Raw genomic sequence first — 22,906 nt, forward strand, 5'->3', positions numbered from 1 at the left:
GGAGCCCCACGTGGGGGAGCCCTTCAACAGTCACGGCGCCCCACCGCACAGGAGAAGAAACCCACCGTCGGGAGGTTCAAGGACTCTCTCAAGCTCACAGTTAGAAGCTGATGCAGCCGCAGACCCCTCGGACCCGCACTCAGGCTCTTGACAAACGCCCCCGCGCTATGCTGGGCAACCTGGCGGAACGAAGGACCCGGATGCCCGGTGAGCAGCTGTCGCGCCCGGGGAGCGCAGAGGACGGAAGGCTTCCTGGGCGGGGGATGGAGTCTGGCTTCAGGAGCAAAGTTCCGGGGGTGGGCGCAAAACAAGCACCCGTCTGCCCTCTATAGAGGGGCGCAGCGGGGGCCAGGCGAGGGGGCCCCCGTTTCCCTGCTTCACGGCGCTAAAAACACTCTGGTCGCACCCCGTCCACCCAGGCCCAGGAGTAAAGTCCGCAGACCCCGGAGCCTGAAGCAGACGGCTGGCTAGTAGTTCACGCCTCGTACGAAGGCTCGGCCCAAAGCCCACCCTTCCGGGGTCCCCCACTCTCCACCGGCCACACCCAAACCTCTCGGAGGGGACGGTGCTGGGCCCGGCACGCAAATGCCCCCCACCAAACCCCCAGCAGCCAGGTGGCCGGCAGCGGTCTGTGGGTGCCACGCGCCCAGCCGTCCCCCGTCTCCCCCCAACCCCCAACCCCAGCGAGCGCCACCTCTGCTGGGACACACCAGCTGCCACTTGCTCTCTCCCCCCCCCCCCCGCCCCCGTCAGCCACAGGTCCCGGACTTAACAAGCCCCAAAGAAGCCCCACTTGCTGGGCTCCCCAGGGCCCAAAGCAATGACTCCATGGTGGAAGCAGGACGAGTGCGTGGGGGCGGGTAGGCCTACTGTGTGCACCGAGCAGGTGCGATGGGAGAGAAGAGGAGAGGGCTGACCCTCACCCAGCCTGCCACCAGGCGCCCGGCACGTGCAAGTTAGGAGACCCAGCACCGAGCTCTGAACGGAACAAGGGGCTTCGAAATTCGGTCTACACCATGGACGCCGTTAACGTTATCTTAACGTTAATCGTTAACGTTATCTTAGTACCAACCCAACAAGCCCCGCAGGAAGAAACTCAAACTGTCAGGGAAAGCCCCGCACACCTCACTCTAACACAAGGTGAAGAACGTCCCACTGGGAGGCGGGAGAGGTGTTCAAGTCAAAGAGCCACCAGGACAGCCGCCAGAAGGGGGCCACGGGCGACACGGCGGTGGCACAGACCCCCAGACCATCTCCACGCCCGGGACGCTCAAAGTCAAAGAGCAGGAAGAGAAATCACAAAGGTCAAGAGCTGTCCTCCGGAACGCTTGAAACTGCCCTCGTGTCCCAGAGAAGCAAAATGAAAATCAAAGGGAACTCGAAAACCAGGAGAGAGAAATCTGCAGTCGAGCAACAGACGTCCGTAATATAGAAGGAACTGACATCACAGAAGTTACGGAAGGAAATGCCTAAGACCCTAACAGCTACGTGGGCGAAACACCCAAAGAGGTAGCATAACCAGTTAACAAAAAGGTGGGAAAACGTTAATCCCACTGGTAATGAAAAATCCATGACAAAGAACGAGCTGTCGTCTTTAAGAGGGCAGGGTTGGTATTTACAAAAATCCCACTTACAAAAACTGGCGGGGTCTTACGAACATACATGTTTGCCACCGACTGAGCCCTTCCTAGGTACTCACCCAAGAGATGAGACGTGTCTACGTAAACACCGGGCCACAGATACTCCTAGAAGCTTTATTCGTGACAGCCCCAAACTGGAGGCCAGGAAAACGGACCGACGTGACACAGCCAGTCAGTGGCCTATTACTGAAAGTGAAAACAAACTCTGATCCACACAATGCTAGGGATAAATCTCCAGACCTGCCGAAGGCAAGCGTAAAGGGCTACGCGGGTTTCTGCCTGCAGGGACAAGCAGCAAATGGCCAATGTCCCCACACGTTCTGCCTCTCGTGGTGGTGGCTCCCCAGGTGCGCGCTGCCACGAACCCCATCAGGGCTTCCGCTTTACACGCATGCAGTTTGTTTTACGTGAATTGGGCGCCAGTAACGTCAGTAAAAAGTTGTATAGGTCCAGGATGGCGTGTAATCCGACGGGGAAGAGCCCAGGGCTTCAGCCGCAGACACGCTGACCAGAGCTGGGGGGCCACAAGGAAGTACCAGAAGCAAACAACGAGAGTGACGGGAGCCGCTGGGCCCGATAGGGACTATCTTTTCCTTTCTGCTTTTATTTTATTTCCAGTATTGTTAACAGTAAGAGGACACCCCCTTTTCCCGTGAAGGTACAACTTTTGGTGAATGGCATAGGGCTGACGAAAGAGAGAGAATGGACGGGGGTGGAGAAGGGGGGGGGGGGGGGACCCCCCCCCCCCCCCCCCGCCAGTCTTCGGAGACCTCGCGCTCCAAGTCCAAAGCTAGGGTCGAGAGTCCAGACTGGGCGGGAGTTCTGGCTCCTGGAGGCACGGTGCGGTGTCAGAATTTGCAGGCACACCCAAGTTCAGGTCCCAGCTCTACTCCGCACTAGCCAGGCAGCCAATTCACACAACCTCTCTGAACCTCAGTGACCCCATCCGTAAGATGGGTCTCACCTGCCGGCCTCCCGGAACCGACGGTGAGGACGGGGTGAGAGGCCAACAGAGCGTCCTTTGCAAGCTGTAAAGTTCCATCCACACATGGGTTCGTGGGGACCCTCTGCGCTGCTGCTTTGCACATCTCTCTCAGCAACGTGGCCTTTCCCGAGGCCTGCCCAGCAAGAGATCCCCTGGGTCACAAGCCAGGCAGCTGCCACTCCAGCAGGAAGCTCCCTCACCTGCAACACTCTCCCCGTCCCTGTGTCCCTGTCTCCTTCGCCAGCGGGTTTTCAGGACCCTTGAACCCAGTGGAGGGACTTATGGGAGACAGGCAGCCCCTGATGCTGGGCCACTCACCTGGGAAACACTGCAGACAGCCCCCCCGCCCGAGGGCCACCTCCCCTGCTGGCCCGGGGTCCTAAAGCACCATCTTTTAAATTTTTTTTTTTTAACGTTTATTCATTTTTGTGGGACAGAGACAGAGCATGAGTGGGGGAGGGGCAGAGAGAGAGGGAGACACAGAACCCAAAGCAGGCTCCAGGCTCTGAGCTGTCAGCACAGAGCCCGACGCGGGGCTCGAACTCGTGAACCACAAGATCATGACCTGAGCCGAAGTCAGATGCTTAACCGACTGAGCCACCCGAGCACCCTGTTATGTTCTTTAGCCAGAAACGCGGGGTTGGCCGTGTCACGCCAGCACGCGGTCAGCGGGTCACCCCAGCGTGGGGTCAGCGGGGTCACAATGTCACCCCAGCACGGGGTTGGCGGGGCCACACCAGCGCTCCTAAGGGGATACCCAGTTAGGTTCTGCAAGCCTCTGGACACATTGTCGTCCACCAATCAACACGCAACCTTGTTTTATGTGTGTTTGTTTCAGGACACCTGATTTGATACATTGTCGATTCCTCAACACCGAACGCAGGCCAACAGCACAGTAACTTGCGCCTGAGCGAAGCTCACTTAATACACAGACCTTCTCCACAAGGGCCGGTCACAGCCTTCTCATGCCTGGGACCAGACAGACCGAAGCATTATGTTTGGGGTTGCTTTATTTGTTATTTTTATTTTTTGAGATGGGGGCGCATGAGAACGAGGGGCAGAGAGAGAGAGAGAGAGAGAGAAGTGGGGCTCACTGGGAGCAGGGCTCGAGCTCACGAACCATGAGATCACGACCTGAGCTGAAGTCAGATGCTCAACCGACTGAGCCACCCAGGCGCCCCTTGGTGTTGTTTTAAACAGCAAAATCGGGGCGCCTGGGTGGCTCAGTCGGTTAAGCGGCCGACTTCGGCTCAGGTCACGATCTCGCGGTCCGTGAGTTCGAGCCCCGCGTCGGGCTCTGGGCTGACAGCTCGGAGCCTGGAGCCTGCTTCTGATTCTGTGTCTCCCGCTCTCTCTGACCCTCCCCCGTTCATGCTCTGTCTCTCTCTGTCTCAAAAATAAATAAATGTTAAAAAAAAAAAAATTTTTTTAAATAAATAAATAATAAACAGCAAAATCACCAACACAAAGCACAAAAATGCAAAATACAGGCACTAAATCGACCGCAAAAGGACACTCGTGTACCGTATGAGCTGAGACAAGGCAGAAGCAGAAGGTCACCTTGTTCGACCTCAGGGGGTGGGTAACCTGCACCCGTCAGGCAACTCAAACTTTTCACCACTGTGCGCATGTCTGCAATTAATCACGAAAGCACCGTAAGTACTGATTTGGTGGCCACCAATAAATTTTAGCAAGCAGGTGAATTTCCAAATATTGATCCATGAATAATGAAGATGGGCCATATGGGAAGAACTAATAGCCGTCAGCTCCCAAGGGGTCCAACTGTTTCCCCTGCCTCCGGCAAATTATTGTCCGTTGACCAGACCTTTGAGAAATCGTGAATTAGATTTTGGGAGGCATTCCTTGAAATCACCCCCGTCCACTTTAAGACCATTAAACCACATGGCTTAATAAGCAAGCCGTGGTAACAACACCCCGAGTAAAACATTCACAGCCATTAAAAATGAGAACCGTGTATTACAACAGAGAAAACTGTCCGGGAGCCACTTCTAAAAAAGGTACTTTGAGTAGCAGGCCAAGAGATGTTTTTGAGAGGGCAATTCTACCAGAGCCTCAAGAAACAGCTAGTTCCAGTGCGACTCATACATTTTTAGAGCCTAAGAAATCTGCAAATTCTTTTTAACAAGGCAGCATAATGTTGATTCCAAAAATAGTGCATGCGTATACATGTGCATGCAGGAAAGCACAGGCTTGTGGACAGCAACACAAAAATCTTCGAAGCAGTATTAAAAAGTATATGCCATTTCCAAGCAGGATTTAATCTAATACAAAAACTGTCCCATATTAGGAAATCTACCTAGTGTATATGCACTATACATTGACAGATCAAAAAAAATAATAACACGTGATCATTTCCATGGTACTGAGAAAACATTCAGTAAAATACAATACCCCTTCTTGATTTAAAAAAAAAATTTCTCGGGACGCCTGGGTGGCTCCGTTGGTTGGGCGACCAACTTTGGCTCAGGTCATGATCTCACGGTTTGTGACTTCGAGCCCCGCGTCGGGCTCTGTGCTGACAGCTCGGAGCCTGCAGCCTGCTTTGGGTTCTGTGCCGCCCCCTCTCCTGCTCATGCTCTGTGTCTCTCTCTGTCTCTCAATACATAATAAACGTTAAAAAAATTTTTTTTTAATTCTCCATAAAATAGGAATGAATGAGTAGCTCCTTAAACGTGGTCTACAGCTCAAGTAGAAAACATTGGAGACAAATTAAGTATAAGATACTAGACACTGCAATTAGACAACCAAGATATTAAGAATAGAAATCGTGAAAGTCCAGTAAAATTATCATGACTTACAGATCACATTATACCTGACTTGGAAAATGCAAAAAACTCAACTGAAAAATTATTCAAACACTAGAAGTCATAAGTATAAATCCAGGCAGAAGGTGTAACGGGAAGAAATACTCCGTTCAGAGTTTTTTTTTCAAAGACTTGAATAATTGACAGGTTTGCCGAGATCTTGGCTGGGAATATTCAAATCACAGAGGGAGCGACTCTAGTAATTTGGTCATCTAACATGAGCCAACAGAAAATGCCAAGAGAATGTGTCCGAATTAGCGCGAACGGCCAGGACACTTCGGGAAGAACCATGTGGGGGCAGAGTTCCTATCGTTGTTAAAAACCACACCGGAAAAAGCCCAAAACCCTCAGGCACTACTAACAGCCCCAACCACCCGTCATCACCCTTTGGTGTTGCCCGGGGCCGTGGGTCTACCTGCAGGACAGAAACCGACCAGCGAGGTCAAGAACAGAGGAGAGAGCGGGGACCTGTTAACCCACAGACTTGTGGCAAATACAACGTCGAGGTTCACCGGATGCTAGAAAACAACCCGAGAAACGTCCCGACCCTGCATCACCTTCCGGCTACCATCTCGACCGGAAGCGGACTCCAACAAAAACTTTTCCATCATGTTCCTGGGCAGGTTTGTTGATGCACACGTTTGTTCATTTGTACCATTGCTTCCTCTGTTTTCCCTGCCACTGTGACTTTGTATCATTTCATGGATTCCATCTTCTCACAAACCTGGGATCCAACCATCTCTCGGGAACCACTGCTCCCCCCGGGCCCAAGCCACCATCGCCTGGCTGCCCGCGTTACTGGTACGGCTTTCTAACTGGTCCTGTGAAATCAGTTCTTGTCCCTTCCCTGCTTCAAATGCTCCCTGCGGGGGATACTTCCTCCGAATCTCCATCAAGTGCTTCCTGGCCTCCCTCCAGCACCTCACTCAGACGCCTGCCTTCTCGGGAAAGCCTTTCCAAGCCCTTGACCCGACTGAAACCTGCAACCCCCACCCCAACGTCTCCTCTCCAGCTTCCTGAACCTGGCCCTGTAGCACATCATCCGTATTTTACCTATTTAGTTACTTTGCTCTCGGACTTTCCTTAGGACAGGAGTCAACACACTTTCCCTGAAAAGGTCCAGACAGAAAATATTTTAGCTTCTGCAGGCCATATGGTCCTGTCTCACCTACAAAATCACCCAGAGCAACATGTGAAGAAATGGGCATGGCTATGTTCGAACACAAGTTTATTTACACAGAAACTGGCGTCAGGCCAGAACTGGCCCACGCTTTGCCAACACCTGCCCCTAGGAGAACAGAGATGCCCCATGAGAACGTAAGCTCCGTGAAGGTATGAAGATTTTTCCCCTGTGATCATATTGTTCGCGGCTGCATACTTAGTCCCTAGAAGAGTGCTCAGCCTACAGGAAGCAATAAATATTGGCTAACTGAATCAGCAAGTGAAATGAACGAACTGGTTAATGAAAGCAACATGGTGATACACATCGGCAGACAGATCAAGGCAAGAACACAGAAAGCAAACACAGAAAAAACACACCGTAATTTAGTTTATATAAACATGGCGCTTCGAACCAGCAGGCCGGAGACCGACTCTTCAGCAACTGGTCTTGGGGCAACTGGCAGGCTTAAGGAAAAAGAACGAGGCTGGGTCTGTGCGCAACCAAAATAAACTCCAGAAGATCAAAGCTTTTAATGTTAAAAGTAAAATCGTAAAAAAATTAATAAATAAGCTGTGAGAGAATTTTTTTATTCTCAGAGATGAAAAAGCCTCTCTAAATAGACTGCATAAGATTTCAAACAAAAGATTAATCAAACTACATAAAAATAAAATATTTCTATGGGGGGAAAAAAAAGCACCACATGCATCGTAAACAAAAGAAAACACACCAGAAAAATTATTGGAACTGTTTTTTTTTTAATTTTTTAATGTTTATTTATTTTTGAGAGAGTGAGCGTTGGGGGTGGGGGTGGGGGTGGGGGGCAGAAAGAGAGGGAGACACAGAATCCAAAGCAGGCTCCGCTCTGTCAGCACAGAGTCCAATGTGGGGCTCGAACTCACGACCTGGGAGATCATGACCTGGCTGACCTGGGAGATCATGACCTGGGCTGAAATGAGACGCTTGACCGACTGAGCCACCAGGCGCCCCAAAATTACTGGAACGCTTAACTGAGGTTTATTTTCCCTAATAAATAACAAGTTTCATCTAATGCACACAAAATGAAACAGGATGCAAAGCAAAGGCAGATCCAAACGGCGAGGGGAGATTCAAACGTAAAACAGGCTCCACTTACACAATTACAGGAATGTCACATGAAAACCACAAACGTCTACTTTTCGCCTCTTCGATCTACAAAAATCTAAACACCTGACAACACCCCCGGGTGAAGGCGATGCCGAGGCACAGGACTTCGCGTCTGGCAGCAGAAGGTGAACGGGTAACGATCTCCGCAGACACGGCGGGGAACAAAAACCACAAATGCTCATACCTTCCACCAGCAATTCTCCTCCGGAGGGTTTGCCCCAAATAATGTAACTAATTGTAGCCCTTTGCGAAATACTGGAATGGTCCCCTCAACAGGGAAGTCACGACAGAGGTCAGAGATCGTTTACAGAGTGGGCTGCGATGCGGCTGTTCCACGAGAAGGGAAAGAGCTCTACCTGCGCCAGTGAGGAAAGGTCTCTAGGATAAAGTGAGCAGCAAAGCAGCCCGAGGGGTCCCCCCTGCTAACGGGACAGCCGGCCGCGACCGAACGCTGGCGCTCGGAGGCACAGGAGGGCGGGCGCCGGGCTCCAGCGGGTCTGGCCGGTGCCTGGCAGACCCCAGGCCCCTGGCTGCCTGTTTTCCACTTGTAAGACCACAGCAAGAATGGAACCCACCTCTCGGGGTTACTGGGGGTTTTAATGAGTGGATACACGGGAAGCCCTCCCCAGGACGCTGGCGGGTGAGCAGGCGTTATTCACGCCCTCGCTGGTGCCACCACGGCGTCCCAAGACGGGCTACAGAGAAAGGGGCCTTCTTCACCATGACTCTCCTCATACCCTTCGAGTTCAGTGCCCTGAGCGTGTTCTGTTCTCAAAGTCACAGAAGGGGCGCCTGGGTGGCTCATTCGGTTAGATGTCTGACTCTGGGTTTCGGCTCAGGCCAGGATCTCATGGTTTGTGAGCTCGAGTCCCACTTCGGGCTCTGAGCTGAGAGCGCAGAGCCTGCTTGGGATTCTCTCTCTCCCTCTCCCTCTCTCTCTTCCCCTCCCCCCCTCACAAATAAGCAAATGAATAAGCCTAAGACAGACTGAAGGAAGTAAACCAAAGGCCCGCGGTGGTTAGTGCTGGAACGACTCTTCCTGGTTGTCACATACTCTGTCGTATATTTAGAAACACTTCTGAACTGAAATAACACCGAGGGTTTACCGAGTGCCGGGCACTGTGCCGAACACTTGTATTGCCGACGTTAACACTGTGTGAAGCAGGTTTCATTTACCAGTGAAGACACGGTTGTCCAGGGTCACTCCCATCCACACCTTGTTTAATCTGGAGCCAAAAGGCATGGGGTGGCACTCGTAGGGGCTGGATGCTCAGTGCGGGGTGTGGGGCGGCCCCTGCCCCCCGGAGCATCAGGGGAGGGAGGATTTATCCACAACTCACCCACACGCGCGCGCGCGCACACACACACACACACACACACGCGCGTGTTAATACTGCCTCGGTAAGGGTCAGGAACACTAGGGAGGCTCCCCTGAGGAGGGGTTTCACGCGAGGGCTCAAACCTACAGGTTAAGTGGGTGAGGGCAGGGGAAGAACATTCAAGGCCCCCCTGTGGGGCGATGCCCGGTGAGGCCGGCTGGTGAAGGGGTCCAGGGGTAAAGATGCCCAGTGGGAGCCAGAGCTGGAGAGGACCCCACTGAATGGGGCCTCCGGGCCTCCACGCTGGCAGGGGCCAGGGGAGCCCTGAAGGGTTCCGCGGGGAGGGAGTGGGGCGGAGTCTCTCTGCTGTGGGGAGGGGCCTCCTGAGAGCACGCCTCTGCTCCGCCTGGCCCCCTCCCAAAGGTGGGAGGTCAACTAGCCTCTTTGGGGAGAGTACCAGGGAGACCTTGGCCCCTGGCCACCCCCACACCCCTGCAGCCGGGGCGGGATGAATAGGCCTCTGTGGCCCCTCAATAGGCCTTTCACCAACTTGTGCCTCTCAGTGCCTCTCAGTGCTCCTAGCTGGCTGAAGACCCTGCCTCGGGGCACAGAAGACAAACAAAGGAGCTGCCCGGGGTGCCCGGCTGTGGTGATGAGGCCCTTGGAAGGGGAAGCACTGGTCAGACGGTCCCCACGTGAGGGATCCCACGGGCCTGGCCAGTCCTCCGGGAAGCATGGGGTTTCGGTGATGCAAGGTGGCCAGATCGGGTGAGGCCCCACACCCCTGCCCGGTTCCCCGTCCTCCTCACCATATGAGCCAGGCCCTCCAGACAGCCCCCCCAAAGTCTGCAGTGTGGTCCCCCGCCCTTCCTCCCTGGCCAAACTCCAACGTAGCCTCGGCCTGCCAGTCCCCCCACCGTAGGGTCTCTGCCCCCGGCCGTGCTGGTCGGTCTCAAGCCTGTCTGTGCTGACACCGCAGCTGTCACCTCCCCCAACGCCCCAGGCCACCTGCACCTGAGCACCTGATCCCTTGCGCCTCCGCCTCCGATGCACACTCCAGCTCAGACACCCTGTGAGGTGAAGTCACTGCTTCCATTCAGCTGATGAGGAACGTGAAGCTCGCAGCTCGAGTCACTCGTCTGACGTCAAGTTCCAAGCAGGCGGCAGGACCAGACTCCTGCCCGGGGCTGCCTTCCGAGCCGCGCTCCTAGCTCTGGGCCACGGCCTCGGCAGCCGGCTCCACACACCTGCCTGGGTGTCCCTCCCCTCCAGGACGAGACACCTTGCTGGCAGGATGACCCAGTACCCAGCACAGGGCGGGGCCCCCAGCAGGCACCAGCGAAGGCTGAACAAATAAATATGGTCGTGATGACTGACCTCCGGCTTCCAGCTGGCTCAGAGGACAGACACCACGGAAGCGTCGACGCTCGCCCAGAGCCTCCACCAGCAAGCGCTTTACTCCCGACCCCTTCTCACACATGCACGGCGCCGTGAAATCCTCGAAGCCCGTTTACGACCCTCGGTCGCATCCGGGATCTCCCTAATGACCCACTTCGCGGTGCGGGAAACAGAGGCACCTGACCCAGGTTACCCAGAAGGGCCATAACGGGCCTTGGGACTCGGGACTGGAATCCATGCCAGGGCGGATCAGCACCGGCTCCGAGAGCGGGCTCTGCATGAGGCCCCGGGCATGGTGAAAAATAAACCCTGACCCTGACCGCCAGGTCGCTCTCACGGGGCAGGGCGTCCGCCCGAGTGGTCCTTGGCCCGAGGTTCCCAAAAGCGATCCTCTGGACTCTCCAGAACGGCAGCGCCTGCAAATGGCCCGCGGCCACTGGCACTCAACGCCACACCTCACTCCCCACAAACTGCTCCCAGATACCTCAATCCTGCCGGAGCACTTATGGCCCAAGAGTAGCCGCACATTCAAAGCTCCATCTCCTGTGAGCTCGTCATTGCTGTGGCCTTGTTCGAACTCCTGACTCACTGCTTCGCTCTGACACATTAAAACAGAGCCTACGAGACAAGCTGCGGTTCTGCAGGGTCGCCGAGGCTCCCAGACACACGTGCAAGGTGCCCCATCCCAGACCGGAGCCGTGACCGGCCACCCTCGCGCCCACCTGCGCCCCACCCCGCTGCCTGGGCAGGAGACCACTTGCTCGTGGCCCTGGCCACGGCCCAGGGCCCCACCTCCACAGGCTACCTGGGTGGGGGCAGGTCACAGAGCCCCAGAGGCCTAGGTCAGCCCTGCAAGGCGTCCACAGCCCGCCCGCTCCAAGCACTGTGCCCCTGCGGACATACAGCCTGGCGAGAGGGACTCAAGGCCACACGACAGCATCCATTCTGCGCACCGATGCCAACGTCCCCTAGCGCACGAACGTGCCCAACGCACCCTCCCCAGCCCCCCCCCGGCGGGCCTGCTCCCTCCCCCTTCCCCCCCCCCCCCCCCCCCCCCCCCCCCGGGTCTGGGTCACGGCCAAGGGCCGCATAGCCGCATGCTCAGGAGGGGCCAGTCCCACATCCGTCTCCGTGTCCCGATCCCCTTCCCCTCACTGTGGAAACCAGGCGGCCCGGCTCCTGCTCACACACCAGACCGGGCGAGGCCACGGGGCGAGTGGGTGCCAAACGACTCCCCTTGGGGAGACGGTGCGTCTGAGCGCGAGAGCGCACAGGCCACAGCCTCGAGTCCCACCCTCGCTGCTCTGCGACCCTGAACAAAGCGCCCCGGCCTCTCTGGGCCGTGCCGTTTTCACCTGCCAACGGGGCGAACACCCCCTCGCCACAGGGTTGCTACGGGGCCGTGGCTGCTCTGGCTCCCACCCTCTGCGGGAGCAAGCGGGCTTCGCGGCCTCCCCGGCGGGCTCCCGGGCGCAGCACCTCTGCGCAGACAGGCCCGCACCCCTGCGCCCTGCAGCTGCACGGAGCCCCGCCGCGTGGGGGCCGCTCCCCTCCCCCTGGGGTCGGGAGGAATCTGGAATCGGGCAGGTGGCACCGTGTTGGCATCACCCAGGGGGGCCCCGCCAACGCAGCTGGGGACCTGCCGGTGATGAAGGCTGCAGCCTGAGGGGGAGGCCGGGGCCCCGGGTGGCAGAAGGACAGGGTCCTCGTTTCCGCCTTGTTGGGGGGTGGGAGCCGTGATGCTTCCCATTTCTGCCTCTTCCCATCTCATTCCTGCCGTCCTGAGCCACGGCACCCCAGTGGCACCGAGCTCCCTGAGGCGGTGTCAGTGGCCCTGCTCGGTTTCAGGCAGTGGCATTGTGGCCTGGTGAACACACGTCCGGGCACTGCGGGCTGAGAAAGCTGCTCCAGGTCAACCTTCCTTCCCTCATTTGACGCAAGAGGAAACTGAGAGCCAGAGGGGAGAAGGGCCTTGCCCACAGTCTGGATTCGACCCCGGGCTCTGTCGCCTGCCACAGGCAGCCTCCGTGACACTCTCCGACACCCTGGGCCTGGAGGCTGACCTCCGCCCTAGGTGGAGGCACAACAATCGGTCCTACCCTGCCAGGAGAACAGAGAGCTGCAGTGGTTTCCCCAAAGCAGCACAGCACTTGGGAAAAATTAAATTCTGAATCTTCTCTGCCCTCTTCCCCACTATTGGTCTCTGCCAGGCAGACAGTTCTGTGAGGAAGGCCCACTCAAGGGACACCCCTCCCCAGCACCCCTTGGATACCTATCCATCCACCCATCACCCACACCACCCCCGCCACCCCCTCCCTGGGCTGGTCAGCCCACCTTGAGCCACCACAGCACTGACAGCCCAGGAGGGAAGGGGGAGCCTGGCAGTGCGGGGGCGAGGGAGGGGAGGCCACACACAGAGCAGGGAGAGCAGCAGTACGGGACTGGTGGGACTGGCGGAGTGGCAGGGGCGCTGATTCTGTCAAGGGGTCAGGAAGCGGCCGGAGAGCCACCCCCCCCACAAAGGGCCACAGAGAGGCACAGATCTCCAGCAGACAGGGTGAGGCCAGACCCAGGCAGAGGGAGCGTGTCCCTCCTCCGCGAGGGAGGGAGAGTATCCTGCCTCCGAACTGTCTTAAGAAACCCAAGTCTAAAAGGCGTTTCTCAAGATTTTTCAAAGCACATCCAAAAGCAAAGGGGTTTTACCTGAAGATAAACAGGAACAACAACTCCACCAACAAGACAAAAACCTGAAAACTAAGGCCCCTCTTCTCTGCTTTGCCAACAGACATTTTTCAAGTATTTGCTGGTCGTTCAAGGGAGGGAAATATATATGTATATATATATTTTTTTTTAATTTGTTTAAATGTTTATTCATTCTTGAGAGAGAGAGAGAGAGAGAGTGAGAAGGGGAGGGGCAGAGAGAGGGAGACACAGAATCCGAAGCAGGCTCCAGGCTCCGAGCCGTCAGCACAGAGCCCGACGCGGGGCTCGGACCCACGAACCGTGAGACCGTGACCTGAGCCGAAGTCGGACGCTCAACCGACTGAGCCACCCAGGCGCCCCTATATTCTTTTAAAAACTCAAGCTGGCCGGATGTTTGTCTCATGTCATGTCAGACACAGGACTCCCTTTTACTTATTTTTTTTTTTTCAAAGTTTCTTTACTTATTCTGAGAGAGAGAATCCCAAGCAGGCTCCACACCAGCAACGCAGAGCCCTACTTGGGGCTCGAACTCAAGAACCGTGAGATCATGACCTGAGCCGAAAGCAAGAGTCAGACGCTTAACCGACTGAGCCACTCGGGCGCCCCAGGACTCCCTTTTTAAAAGGAGGGGGTCCCTCTCTAACTGAGCTGATGCTCCTGCCACCGAGCCTGGGCTGGGCAAAGGCTCCTTCCAAGCTGGGCGGCCCCCGACCTTGGCCCCCACCGCTGCGGGCTCAACTCCAGCCGCTCCAACCCCTTACCTGTAGGTCCAAAAGCAACATCCCAGCCCCCGTCTGTAGCCGACGGGGGCCCTGAAAGGGGTGCACTTGAGCTTCTCCCCCTCACACGTCCTGGCCCTGTCACTGCAAAGGGAAAATAAGGGAGCCTCTGCCTCTGCCCTGTCGCTAATCATCTCTCTCTCTCACCTGTGCGGGGGGCTACAGGTGGGTCAGATCAGACACTCTGCCCCTTGTGGTCCACCTGTGGCAGGGTCCTCTCTGAGCCTCACCCCGCTGTCTGTGCAGACGCAGGGTCGGGCTGGTGGACTTCCGGATCCTTCCTGTCCATCCGGCTTCCCCAGGCCGGGCTGTGACCCACAGGACGTTCTGCTGCCTGAGCCCAGAGCAGGAGGCCGGCTGAAAACCTGGATCCAAGCTAAGTTTCCCACGAGGTAAGACCAATCCAGGAAACGAGGGCACAGCCACCCAATGACCTTGCGGTCGTCGAGACGGTGTCTCGTTTGAACAACACGGAACATGCTTCAGGAGTTGTGAGTAAGAAAGCGTGACTAGGAAACTCTGTGTCTAGAATGTCGAGTACTCCTTAAGAAGGCTTTAGAAGGATGGGAAAGCAAGCCTTTGCAAAGTTAACGGTCGTCTCTGCATGATTGGAACTGTGATTTTTTTCCCATCCTCTTAAATTTTCCAGTTTCTGTAATGTGCGTGGAACACTTTTTCAATGGGAAAAAAAAAAAAATTTGGTTTTGGGCGTCTGAGGCTGTTTTTTTAACAAGTATCCTGCGTGCGGATTCTCCTGAGTGGCCTCACGGCCCAGGGGGCATTCCCGAGGCTTCCAGGCTCAGGGAAGGAGGCAAATATGGCCATGAGGGGCCACGGCACCCACCTTGGGCAGGCCACACAACCTCTCACACTCTTGCCTTGCAGAGACAGCCCTGCAGCTGTGACCCTTGGTCTCCTCATTTATTTATTTATTTTTAATGTGTATTTATTTTTGAAAGAGAGAGAGAGTGCGCGTGCACAGGTGGGGGAGGGGCGGGGGGGGGGAAACAGAGGATCCAAAGTGGGCTCTGTGCTGACAGCAGCGAGCCCGATGTGGGGCTCGAACTCATGAACCGCGAGATGATGACCTGAGCCAAAGTCGGACGCTCCACCGACTGAGCCCTCAGGGCCCCTTGCCTGGTCTCTTTGAAGTGTGAGGTCCAAAGTCCTCCGGTTTCCCTGAAAGGACACAGAGTCCCTGCCTCAGGAGAGACCACAGGGCAGCCTCCTCCAGCCCCAGAAACGGACAGAAGCCGGAACCCACAGGCCTTAAAAATAGGCCCAGGAACCGAAAGAGGCACCGCTCACCACGCAAACGGTTACACTTCCTCCCCACAGCACGGGCCCAGACCCGGCCCGGCCTGCCTCGGTTGGGCTGGAGGGCGTGGGGCCCCAGGGAACCCCGGGGAACTGTCCTCAGGGACCGCACAAGCACAACCCCAATTGCATGCACGGGCACCAGCCCGGGTGCTCTCAATCCTCTGTAACAGCAAGCAAGGCTGGGGTCCGACTCCGTGTAGGGTCTGGACCTGCCCTGTCTCGCTTGCTCCTCACGCTGCCCGTGAAGCTGTCACTTCTGCAATTCCCGTGACGCCACAGACTCTGGGTCGCCACTTCACAGAGGCTCAGCCCCGCCCCGGTCTTCCCTTCCAGCCACACCTCCCGCTAAACCGCCCCCCGCCCCCCCCACCGTGCCCAGCTACGCCGCACCTAGCAAAATGGGAAAGGGCCAGGCTGGCGGGCTCCCTGGAAGGCAGTTTCCCCACTTCATTCCTTCTGGCTCATTCCACCAACCCCCTGCAGGATGGCTACCGGCATCTGACGGGCCGCAGCTGGAACGCCACAAATCCCACTTCTGCCACCTCCCAGCGACATGACTTTGGGTGAGTCGCCTGGCTTCCTGAAGCTTGCTTTTCTCACCTGCAAAACGGGGTGCCAACAGACTCTACCCCCATGGGCATGACTGTAGCTGCCGTGTGATGGGCACAGGGCAGGCAGCCCAAGTCAATGGCCACAAAACCCCCCCGAGGCCGGGCCGAGGGCCCAGACCACTGCTGCAGCCCCCACTCTCCTTCCAGCCGGGCCAGCCTCCCCCGCTCCGCCCAGGCAAGTCCTGCCCTGCCGTGGCCCCTCTCAAAGGCCCCGCACTGCACAATCCCCCTGAGCAGCCGTGGTGGCTCCCTCCTCTGTGGCCCCTGAGGGAACCTCTCGTGCCTCCACCTGGGCCCTTCCTCAATCCACCTGTGCACACCTGTGATGACTGGACCACCAGCACCCTGAGGACAGGTATGGGTGGGTCCCACCGCCGCTGAGAGCTTAGGCTCAGACACATCCTGCCACTTACGAGCCACGGACCCGGGGACACGTTACTTCACCTCGAAACCTGCATCTGGTCCTCAGGACAAAGAGAAGAGCGTACCGATACCCACCTTATAGGACGATTTCAAGAATAAAAGGAAACAGTGAACACAGAACACTCCTCTCGCCGCCCCCCCCCCCCCCCCAGCACTCCCGGCCAGAGAGAGAATGCCCTAGGCCACCTAAAAGGGGACATCGGTCCAGGCAGAGCCGCTCTGAAAGGTGTTCGGCCCAGGCAGAGCCCAAAGACATTCAGCACGATGTAGGCCCCTCCCCTCCCAGCGCCTGTCCACGGTTCACACCAGACCCCGGGGCCAGGTCAAGTCCACGCGGCCCCGTTGAACGTCAGCGGCGTGCTGCCTCTGTCGAGAGGGAGCCTTCCCGGTACGGGACGCTTCAGCTGACGTCCAGGGCCCGGGAGAGAGCCCAAGCCCCGGGAGGAGGCGTCGGGCTAGATCCGCTTCTGGTCCAGATGTCTGCATCACACAACAGCTGGACACAGGACCACCTGACTCTTCCCGGCTCCGGGAATCTGGAGCCCCACAGAAGCTGTCTCAGCCAGCTGCCTGGAATCCCAAGCAGCTTCCTGTGGATAAAACACTACAATCCTGCTCGCCAGAGCCACAGCCCTGGCTGCTTCCAGCAGGGTCTCTCCTCCGGCTGAGCCACCTGCGCTCCCGGCTTCTCTCCCCTACTCAGCGGTGCCCTCCCACCAGGCACGAGCAGGCAGGACCAGGCCCGATCCCCCTGCCTGACACGCAAAACACGTCTCCGCTGCAGACGCGGCCGAAGAGAAGATTCAAAAGACAGGCTTGGATCCACGAGGTGCCTTTCATCATCACAGCCAAGTGACAATCCCTGGGGCGGGGGGAGGGGGGGGAGAAGCAGTCGCTTTCTCCCATCTTAGACAGACGCTGTGACTCAGAAATGACAACAGTGTGTCTAGGGTCAAGCGTCCCCACCAGAGGCTCCCTCACACCTTCAAAACAACCTCAGAGAACATGGCATGGTTCTCAAGAGCCTCAGCTTTAATTGAACAACCACGGCAACAATCTGGGAGGTTTAAATGCAGGAACGTAACAGGTTGTCACAGCTGTGAAGTGGAGAAGAAAGGGCCGGGCGACCTGCTGGACACGCGAAGGTTCTTTGGGGGAGGCGTTCTGGGTGGGCAGGCCACCCACTGGGTCCTGACTCTACTCTGGCATTAGGTCACTATTCAGCTTGGCCCTCTCTGAACACAGCATTTCTCTTGTGAAAAATGAAAGAGGGACAGAGTGCACCCTTCTAAGAGGCCAAGATTCTACTCTCTATACACCCATACCCTTATTTGCTCGTCCAGAAAGCCTCTCCCTGGTGCTGCTAAATGTTTACTGGGTATCCGCTCTGCACGTGCCCTGTGCTGGGCACTGAGGAGTCACAGACTGGGCAGTGGCCTCAAGGGGCTCGCTTGCTAACCGGGGAGCCGGTCACACAGACTGTTACAGCGCCACAATCAGCCTGATGATCCAGAAGACATGCATCGGGCACAAAGAGCCTAGGCAGTGGCGCAGGAAGGGGAGGTGGGGTCACTAGGGTGGTGGCATTGGAGCTGAGGCCTGGAGAAGCCCCTGTAGGTGTGTGTGGAGCAGGGGAGTAGGGGTGGCCTTCCGGGAGGAGAAGAGAGCGGGCATAAAAGCACAGAGCATCAGAGCGCCACAGGGACGGAGTTCAGTTCAGGAGTTCAGGACGGGGGCTGGGGGGTGGGTAAGGCAGGAGGGAGGAGGGGAGGGGGGAAGGGTGTGGGAGTGGGGACCGCGTGCCCGGAGAGGAGACACGGGAACTACGGGGCATTTCTCCTCCCCAGATGCAGGGCGACAGGCACAGCGAGGTCTGGCCAGGGACATCTGGGGAGCAGTGGAGGGACACGGCAGGCTCTGCTGTCAGACTGGCCACAGGTCAACCCCAGCCCTGCCACCTCCTCACTGGCTTTCCCTGGGCAAGCCTCCCCCCTCCCAGAACCTCCTGCTCATCTGTGAAACGGAGATGACACTCCTATCAGGCCAAGTCAGAATGGAACTGACAGAGCGCATAAAGGCCCTGGCACAGGGTAAGCAGCTCCGGAAATGTCAGGTGCTAGAATTCATTAGGATCGGCCTCAGGGAATGGCCCCCTGGGCTCCTGGGGGCGGGGCCTGGCAGAGGAGAGAAGGTGCTCAGAGAGGTGGGGAGGGGCTGCCTGGAGCTTGGGAGCAAACTGGGCAGAGGGGCTTGGAGCAGATGGTCCGTCAGACCCCTCCCATCCCAGACATCCTGGGCCAGGTGGCAGGCGGGCCTGGCACGCAGCCTGGCACACAGTAGGTGCTCAGTGAACGCTAGAATGAACTCATGAGGATCCCTCGATGTCTGCTCAACACTGAGTCTTGACGCCTTATCAGAAAAGAAACCTGAGAAACCCATTTCCTGGCCCGTCCCTACTTCCAAGGCACCCCACCCTCGCTCCAGGAAAGGTCATTCCTGGGGCAGGCTGGGCTGGGACCTGCTTCCTGAGGGGACACGTAGTCTTCTGCTAAGGTAACTACAAAAAAAAAATGAGGATTCGGATTCATTTCCTCTCCTCTCTGGACTCAGGGTGTGGCCTGCTGAGGGGCCCGGACCCCTAGGGGTGCCATGTCCCTGCTGCTGTGTGACCTTAGAGGGGATATGTTGGCACTTTGGGACTCCCCAGTGGTGAAGGAAGGGGGGCAAGGGTAGAATCTCCAAGGCTGTCACCCCCTCTGAAACTCCCAGCTCAGATTGGGGTGGGGAGGGGGGGTGTTGGCTGACAATATGGTATGAAATCATGCCGGCACGAAGAAGGGAGGGGTCTTTTCATGGAAAAAACATGACAACCACACACTACAAGGAAGGGGGCTCCTCGGCTCGGGTCGGGCAGGATCCAACAGTAGTGATTACCTCACACCCAGCCACGCCGGGAGACCCCACCCACACCTTCAGCCCCAGGCGTTTCCAAACAATACCAGGTGCCCCCCACCCCACCCCACCAGCAGAGGTAGGACTCAGGGCCTCAGCTAAGCAGGATCACACCCAGAGAGGCGGCAGTCCCTGCTCCCTCCGCTGAGTAGGTGGGGGGGGGGGGGGGGGGCAAGGCCCAACAGGTCCCCAGTTGGAGCTAATGGGAGAGGAAGAAATGGCAGTGTGGAGAGGTGCGGGAAGACAAAGGCTTCAGGAAGCGGGGGACGGTGGCCCGGACACGCTGGCAGGGAGGTCGGCCCAGAGCCCACTGGGGGCCTGTTCCGCCCCCGTCTGGTGATGGGCTAAGGATCTCCCCAGATCCCACGCCCACACTCCCTGCAGCGGCACCGAAGCCCCGGGGAGGGCTTCCTAGAGAAGGAAGGGGCCTGTCACAACCCCGGAGAGGAAGGAGAAGGATGGACAGACACACTCGAAGGGACAGACAGAGGGAGACACCGAGTGACCCGGGAAAGAGGAAGAGACACAGAGACGTGAGTGTGCAGAGCCGCCGTTGGGACCAAAATCAGAGACCAACACACAGGGACACAGGAAAAACCCATACGTGGAGACCTGGGGGGCGCATGGAGGAGGCCACGACAGGCAGAGCCAGAGACACAGAGACAGACACACGCATAGAGACACACGCAGAGACGTTAACAGAGAGACGGAGACAGGCGCAGAGACGGAGACACCCAGAGACAGAGACGCACGCAGAGGCGGAGAGAGACGCGGAGACCGAAAGACCCAGAGTCCGAGACGCACGCAGAGACGGACGGAGGCGCAGAGACGGAGACACAGAGAGACCGAGACAGGCTCAGCGACAGGGTCGCACGCACAGACCGAGGCGCGCACACCCGCGGCGCTGGCGGCCCCGGCCCACCCCACTCACCGAGGCCGCAGACCTCCCGGCGCAGGCTGAGACGGCCGCGCTCCTCCGCTATGGCGCGCAGCATGCGCTGCAGCGAGCGCTCCTCGGCCTCGGCGCCGCCCGCAGGCTCGGGGGAGGCGGCGGCGGCGGCGGCGGCGAGGGCGGGCGGCCCGGCCCGGAGCCCCGCGGCCGCGGGCGCCGACGCGCAGGCCCGGCCCGGCGGCCGCGCAGAGGCCATGCCGGGCCCCGGCTCATCGCCCGCGCCGCGCCCGCCGGGGCCCCCGGCGCGCCCCGCCGCCCCCGCCCCGGCGCCGCCTGCCGCGAGCACCAGTGAAGCCACAATCCGCCTTTGTGCGCGTCGCCGCCGCCGTCGCCGTCGCCGCCGCCCGCCCGCCGAGTCCGGGGAAACGAGCGCAGATCCGCGCCGCCGCGGCCGCCCGCGCGCCTCCGGGCCACCGCCCGCCCCGCCCGGCCCCGCCCCGCCCCGCCCCGCCCCCGGCCCGCCGGGCCCCGCCCCCACGCCGCCTTCTGCTAGACCCCGCCCCCCTGCCATTTCCCGCCCCGCCTCCGGCCCTCCAGACCCCGCCCCCTCCCGGCACGTCCTGTCCCGCCCCCCGGCGCTGCTCGCCCCACCTCCCACCCTCCCTGGGCCGGTAGGCCCCGCCCCCGACCGATGAGGCCCCGCCCCAGGCCGTGCTTCCAGGGCCCCGAGCCTGGCGGGCGGGGTTCCTTCCCCACCCCCACCGACCGCGGCCGCTCCGGCCCCGCCCACCTCCGACGCTCTCTAGCCGCGCTCTACCCACAGCGGCCGCCCTGAGCCCGCTTCGACCTCCGGCGCTTCGTCTGCTGTTCCTCCCCGGCCCCTCAGCCCCTGCGCCCGCCTCCTCCAGGCCCAACCCCCGCGGCCGTCCCCCGCCCGCAAACATCATCCAGCACTTTGGCGTCCTTGAGCCCCTCCCATCACCCCTTCGGGGCCTATTCTGCGCCCCCTCTGCCCTCCCATCCCCCTCCCCACCCCCCGTCCCTCGAGACAACACTTTGTCACCTCCGTCCGCCGTTGCCACTCTCTTCTCTCCGTCCAGTTCCGGGAACATCCTCCGCGGAACCCAGGAAGAACTCACCCCTCCCCATAAAGAAGTGTCAAAGGGGCCACGAGGCAAAGCGCTTCCCTCCCCGCGCTGAGTCCTTGGCCCGAGTGCAGTGCCGGGTGTTGAGAAAGGCTCTGAGCCTCGGTTTCCTCAGCTGTACAATGGGGGTATCTCCCTGAGTGTTGACTAGGTATGAGGGGATTGAGAAGTAGGGAGGTACGAGGTCGGCTGTGCATATGATCCTGGTGAAGGCCAAGGTCCAGCCAGGCGCCCCTGGTGAGCTGGCCCCCGCTGATAGAGGGAGACCCAGGGGAGAAGCAGCCAGAGGCCTCCGCGGGCACCCACGCCTGCCAGCTCACTTCTAGGGGGAGGTAGAAATGGAGAGACCGTGCTGGGGTGGGGGTGGGGTCTCAGCTCTGACCCCTCTAGGGAAGTCCTGCCTCCAGGCCCCGCCCCACCCGCCCAAGTGCTGTTGACCCTTGAACACCCCCGGGTATGTGAACTGTGTGAACGACTAGGGTCCACTTACAGGAAGATATTTTTCGAGAAATACAGTACAGTACTATAAATGTATTTTCCTTGTGATTTTCTTAACATTTTCTTTCCTCTAGCTTGCCGTATTGTAAGAATTCAGTATGCAAATACATACACAGACACGTGGAATACATAACACAAACCTAACACACATTGCGACGGTGCCATCGGTCAGCACCAGGCGGTCCAGTTTGGGGGGAGTCAGAAGTTATACGGGGATTGTCACCTGCGTGGGGGATGGCACCCCTAAAGCCCCACATCCCTCGAGGATCAGCTGTGCTCTTCTCCCCCATCGTTGTGAAACCTGTTCCCTCATTTCCCTCAGGTCCCCGTGGCACCTTTCCTGACCATCTCACCCGAAACCCCGCTTTCCCTCCGCCTCTAGTCCCTTACCCTGCTTTATTTGTCTTCACAGCACAGCACGCACCTCCGGGGACATCACACTGCATAGCTATGAATTCTGTTCAGTGTCTGATTCCTGCACAGCTCACAGCTGGTACCTAGAACGCTGTGGAGACATAGCAGACGCCCTGTAAATGAATGTGGGAGGAATGTATTAAGAATGGACCGGAGGGGCCCCTGGGCGGCTCAGTCGGTTAAGCGTTCGACTTCGGCTCAGGTCATGACCTCGCGGTTAGTGAGTTCAAGCCCCGCGTCAGGCTCTGTGCTGACCGCTCAGAGCCTGGAGCCTGTTTCAGATTCTGTGTCTCCCTCTCCCTCTGACCCTCCCCCGTTCATGCTCTGTCTCTCTCTGTCTCAAAAATAAATAAACGTTAAAAAAAAAAAAAAAAAAAAAAAAAGAATGGACCGGAGGCCTGATAGGAAGCAGGAAAGCCTCTTGGACAAGGCAGTAAGGAGGCCTGGGACCATGGGGCATAATAGCCTGGGGGAGGAAATGGGTGGTCTGGACCCTGCCTCAGGCCTCACTGCTGGTTTGGGGCCCCTGGGCCCGTGTCTGGCCCCACTGTGCCCTCAGAGCCAGGCCTGGGGGTGGGGTGGGGGGCACTCTGTACGGAAGTGTGGGGCAAGAGTGGTCATGAAGCACGTGTTTGGCCGTCGGCAGGCCTCTCTTCTCCTCTGGGTCTGTGTCCCTTCCTGTAAAATGAGGACACCG

At 58.3% G+C, this 22,906-nt stretch overlaps 1 protein-coding gene across 5 annotated transcripts in view; it reads right to left on the reverse strand.

Annotated features, from left to right (window-relative positions):
- KIAA0930 (KIAA0930 ortholog) overlaps positions 1–21,279 on the reverse strand; it is a 38,864-nt gene extending 17,585 nt beyond the window's left edge. For 2 of the 5 annotated variants that reach the window (XR_009616886.3, XM_060656111.3), the window contains exon 1: positions 20,192–20,627. Coding sequence is in view for 4 of the 5 variants with exons in the window: in XM_060656111.3 (XP_060512094.1) it covers positions 20,192–20,408 (217 nt within the window). In the remaining variant the exon portion in view is untranslated. Of the gene's footprint in view, positions 1–15,664; positions 15,741–20,191; positions 20,630–21,215 lie in introns of those variants that run through there. The other 3 variants (XM_060656114.2, XM_060656112.3, XM_060656113.2) reach the window with 3 other exon arrangements.
- Between the last annotated feature and the right edge of the window lie 1,627 nt (positions 21,280–22,906).

Source organism: Panthera onca, chromosome B4 (assembly GCF_046562875.1).
Source record: "Panthera onca isolate mPanOnc1 chromosome B4, mPanOnc1 haplotype 2, whole genome shotgun sequence".
Classification (NCBI taxonomy): Eukaryota; Metazoa; Chordata; class Mammalia; order Carnivora; family Felidae; genus Panthera; species Panthera onca.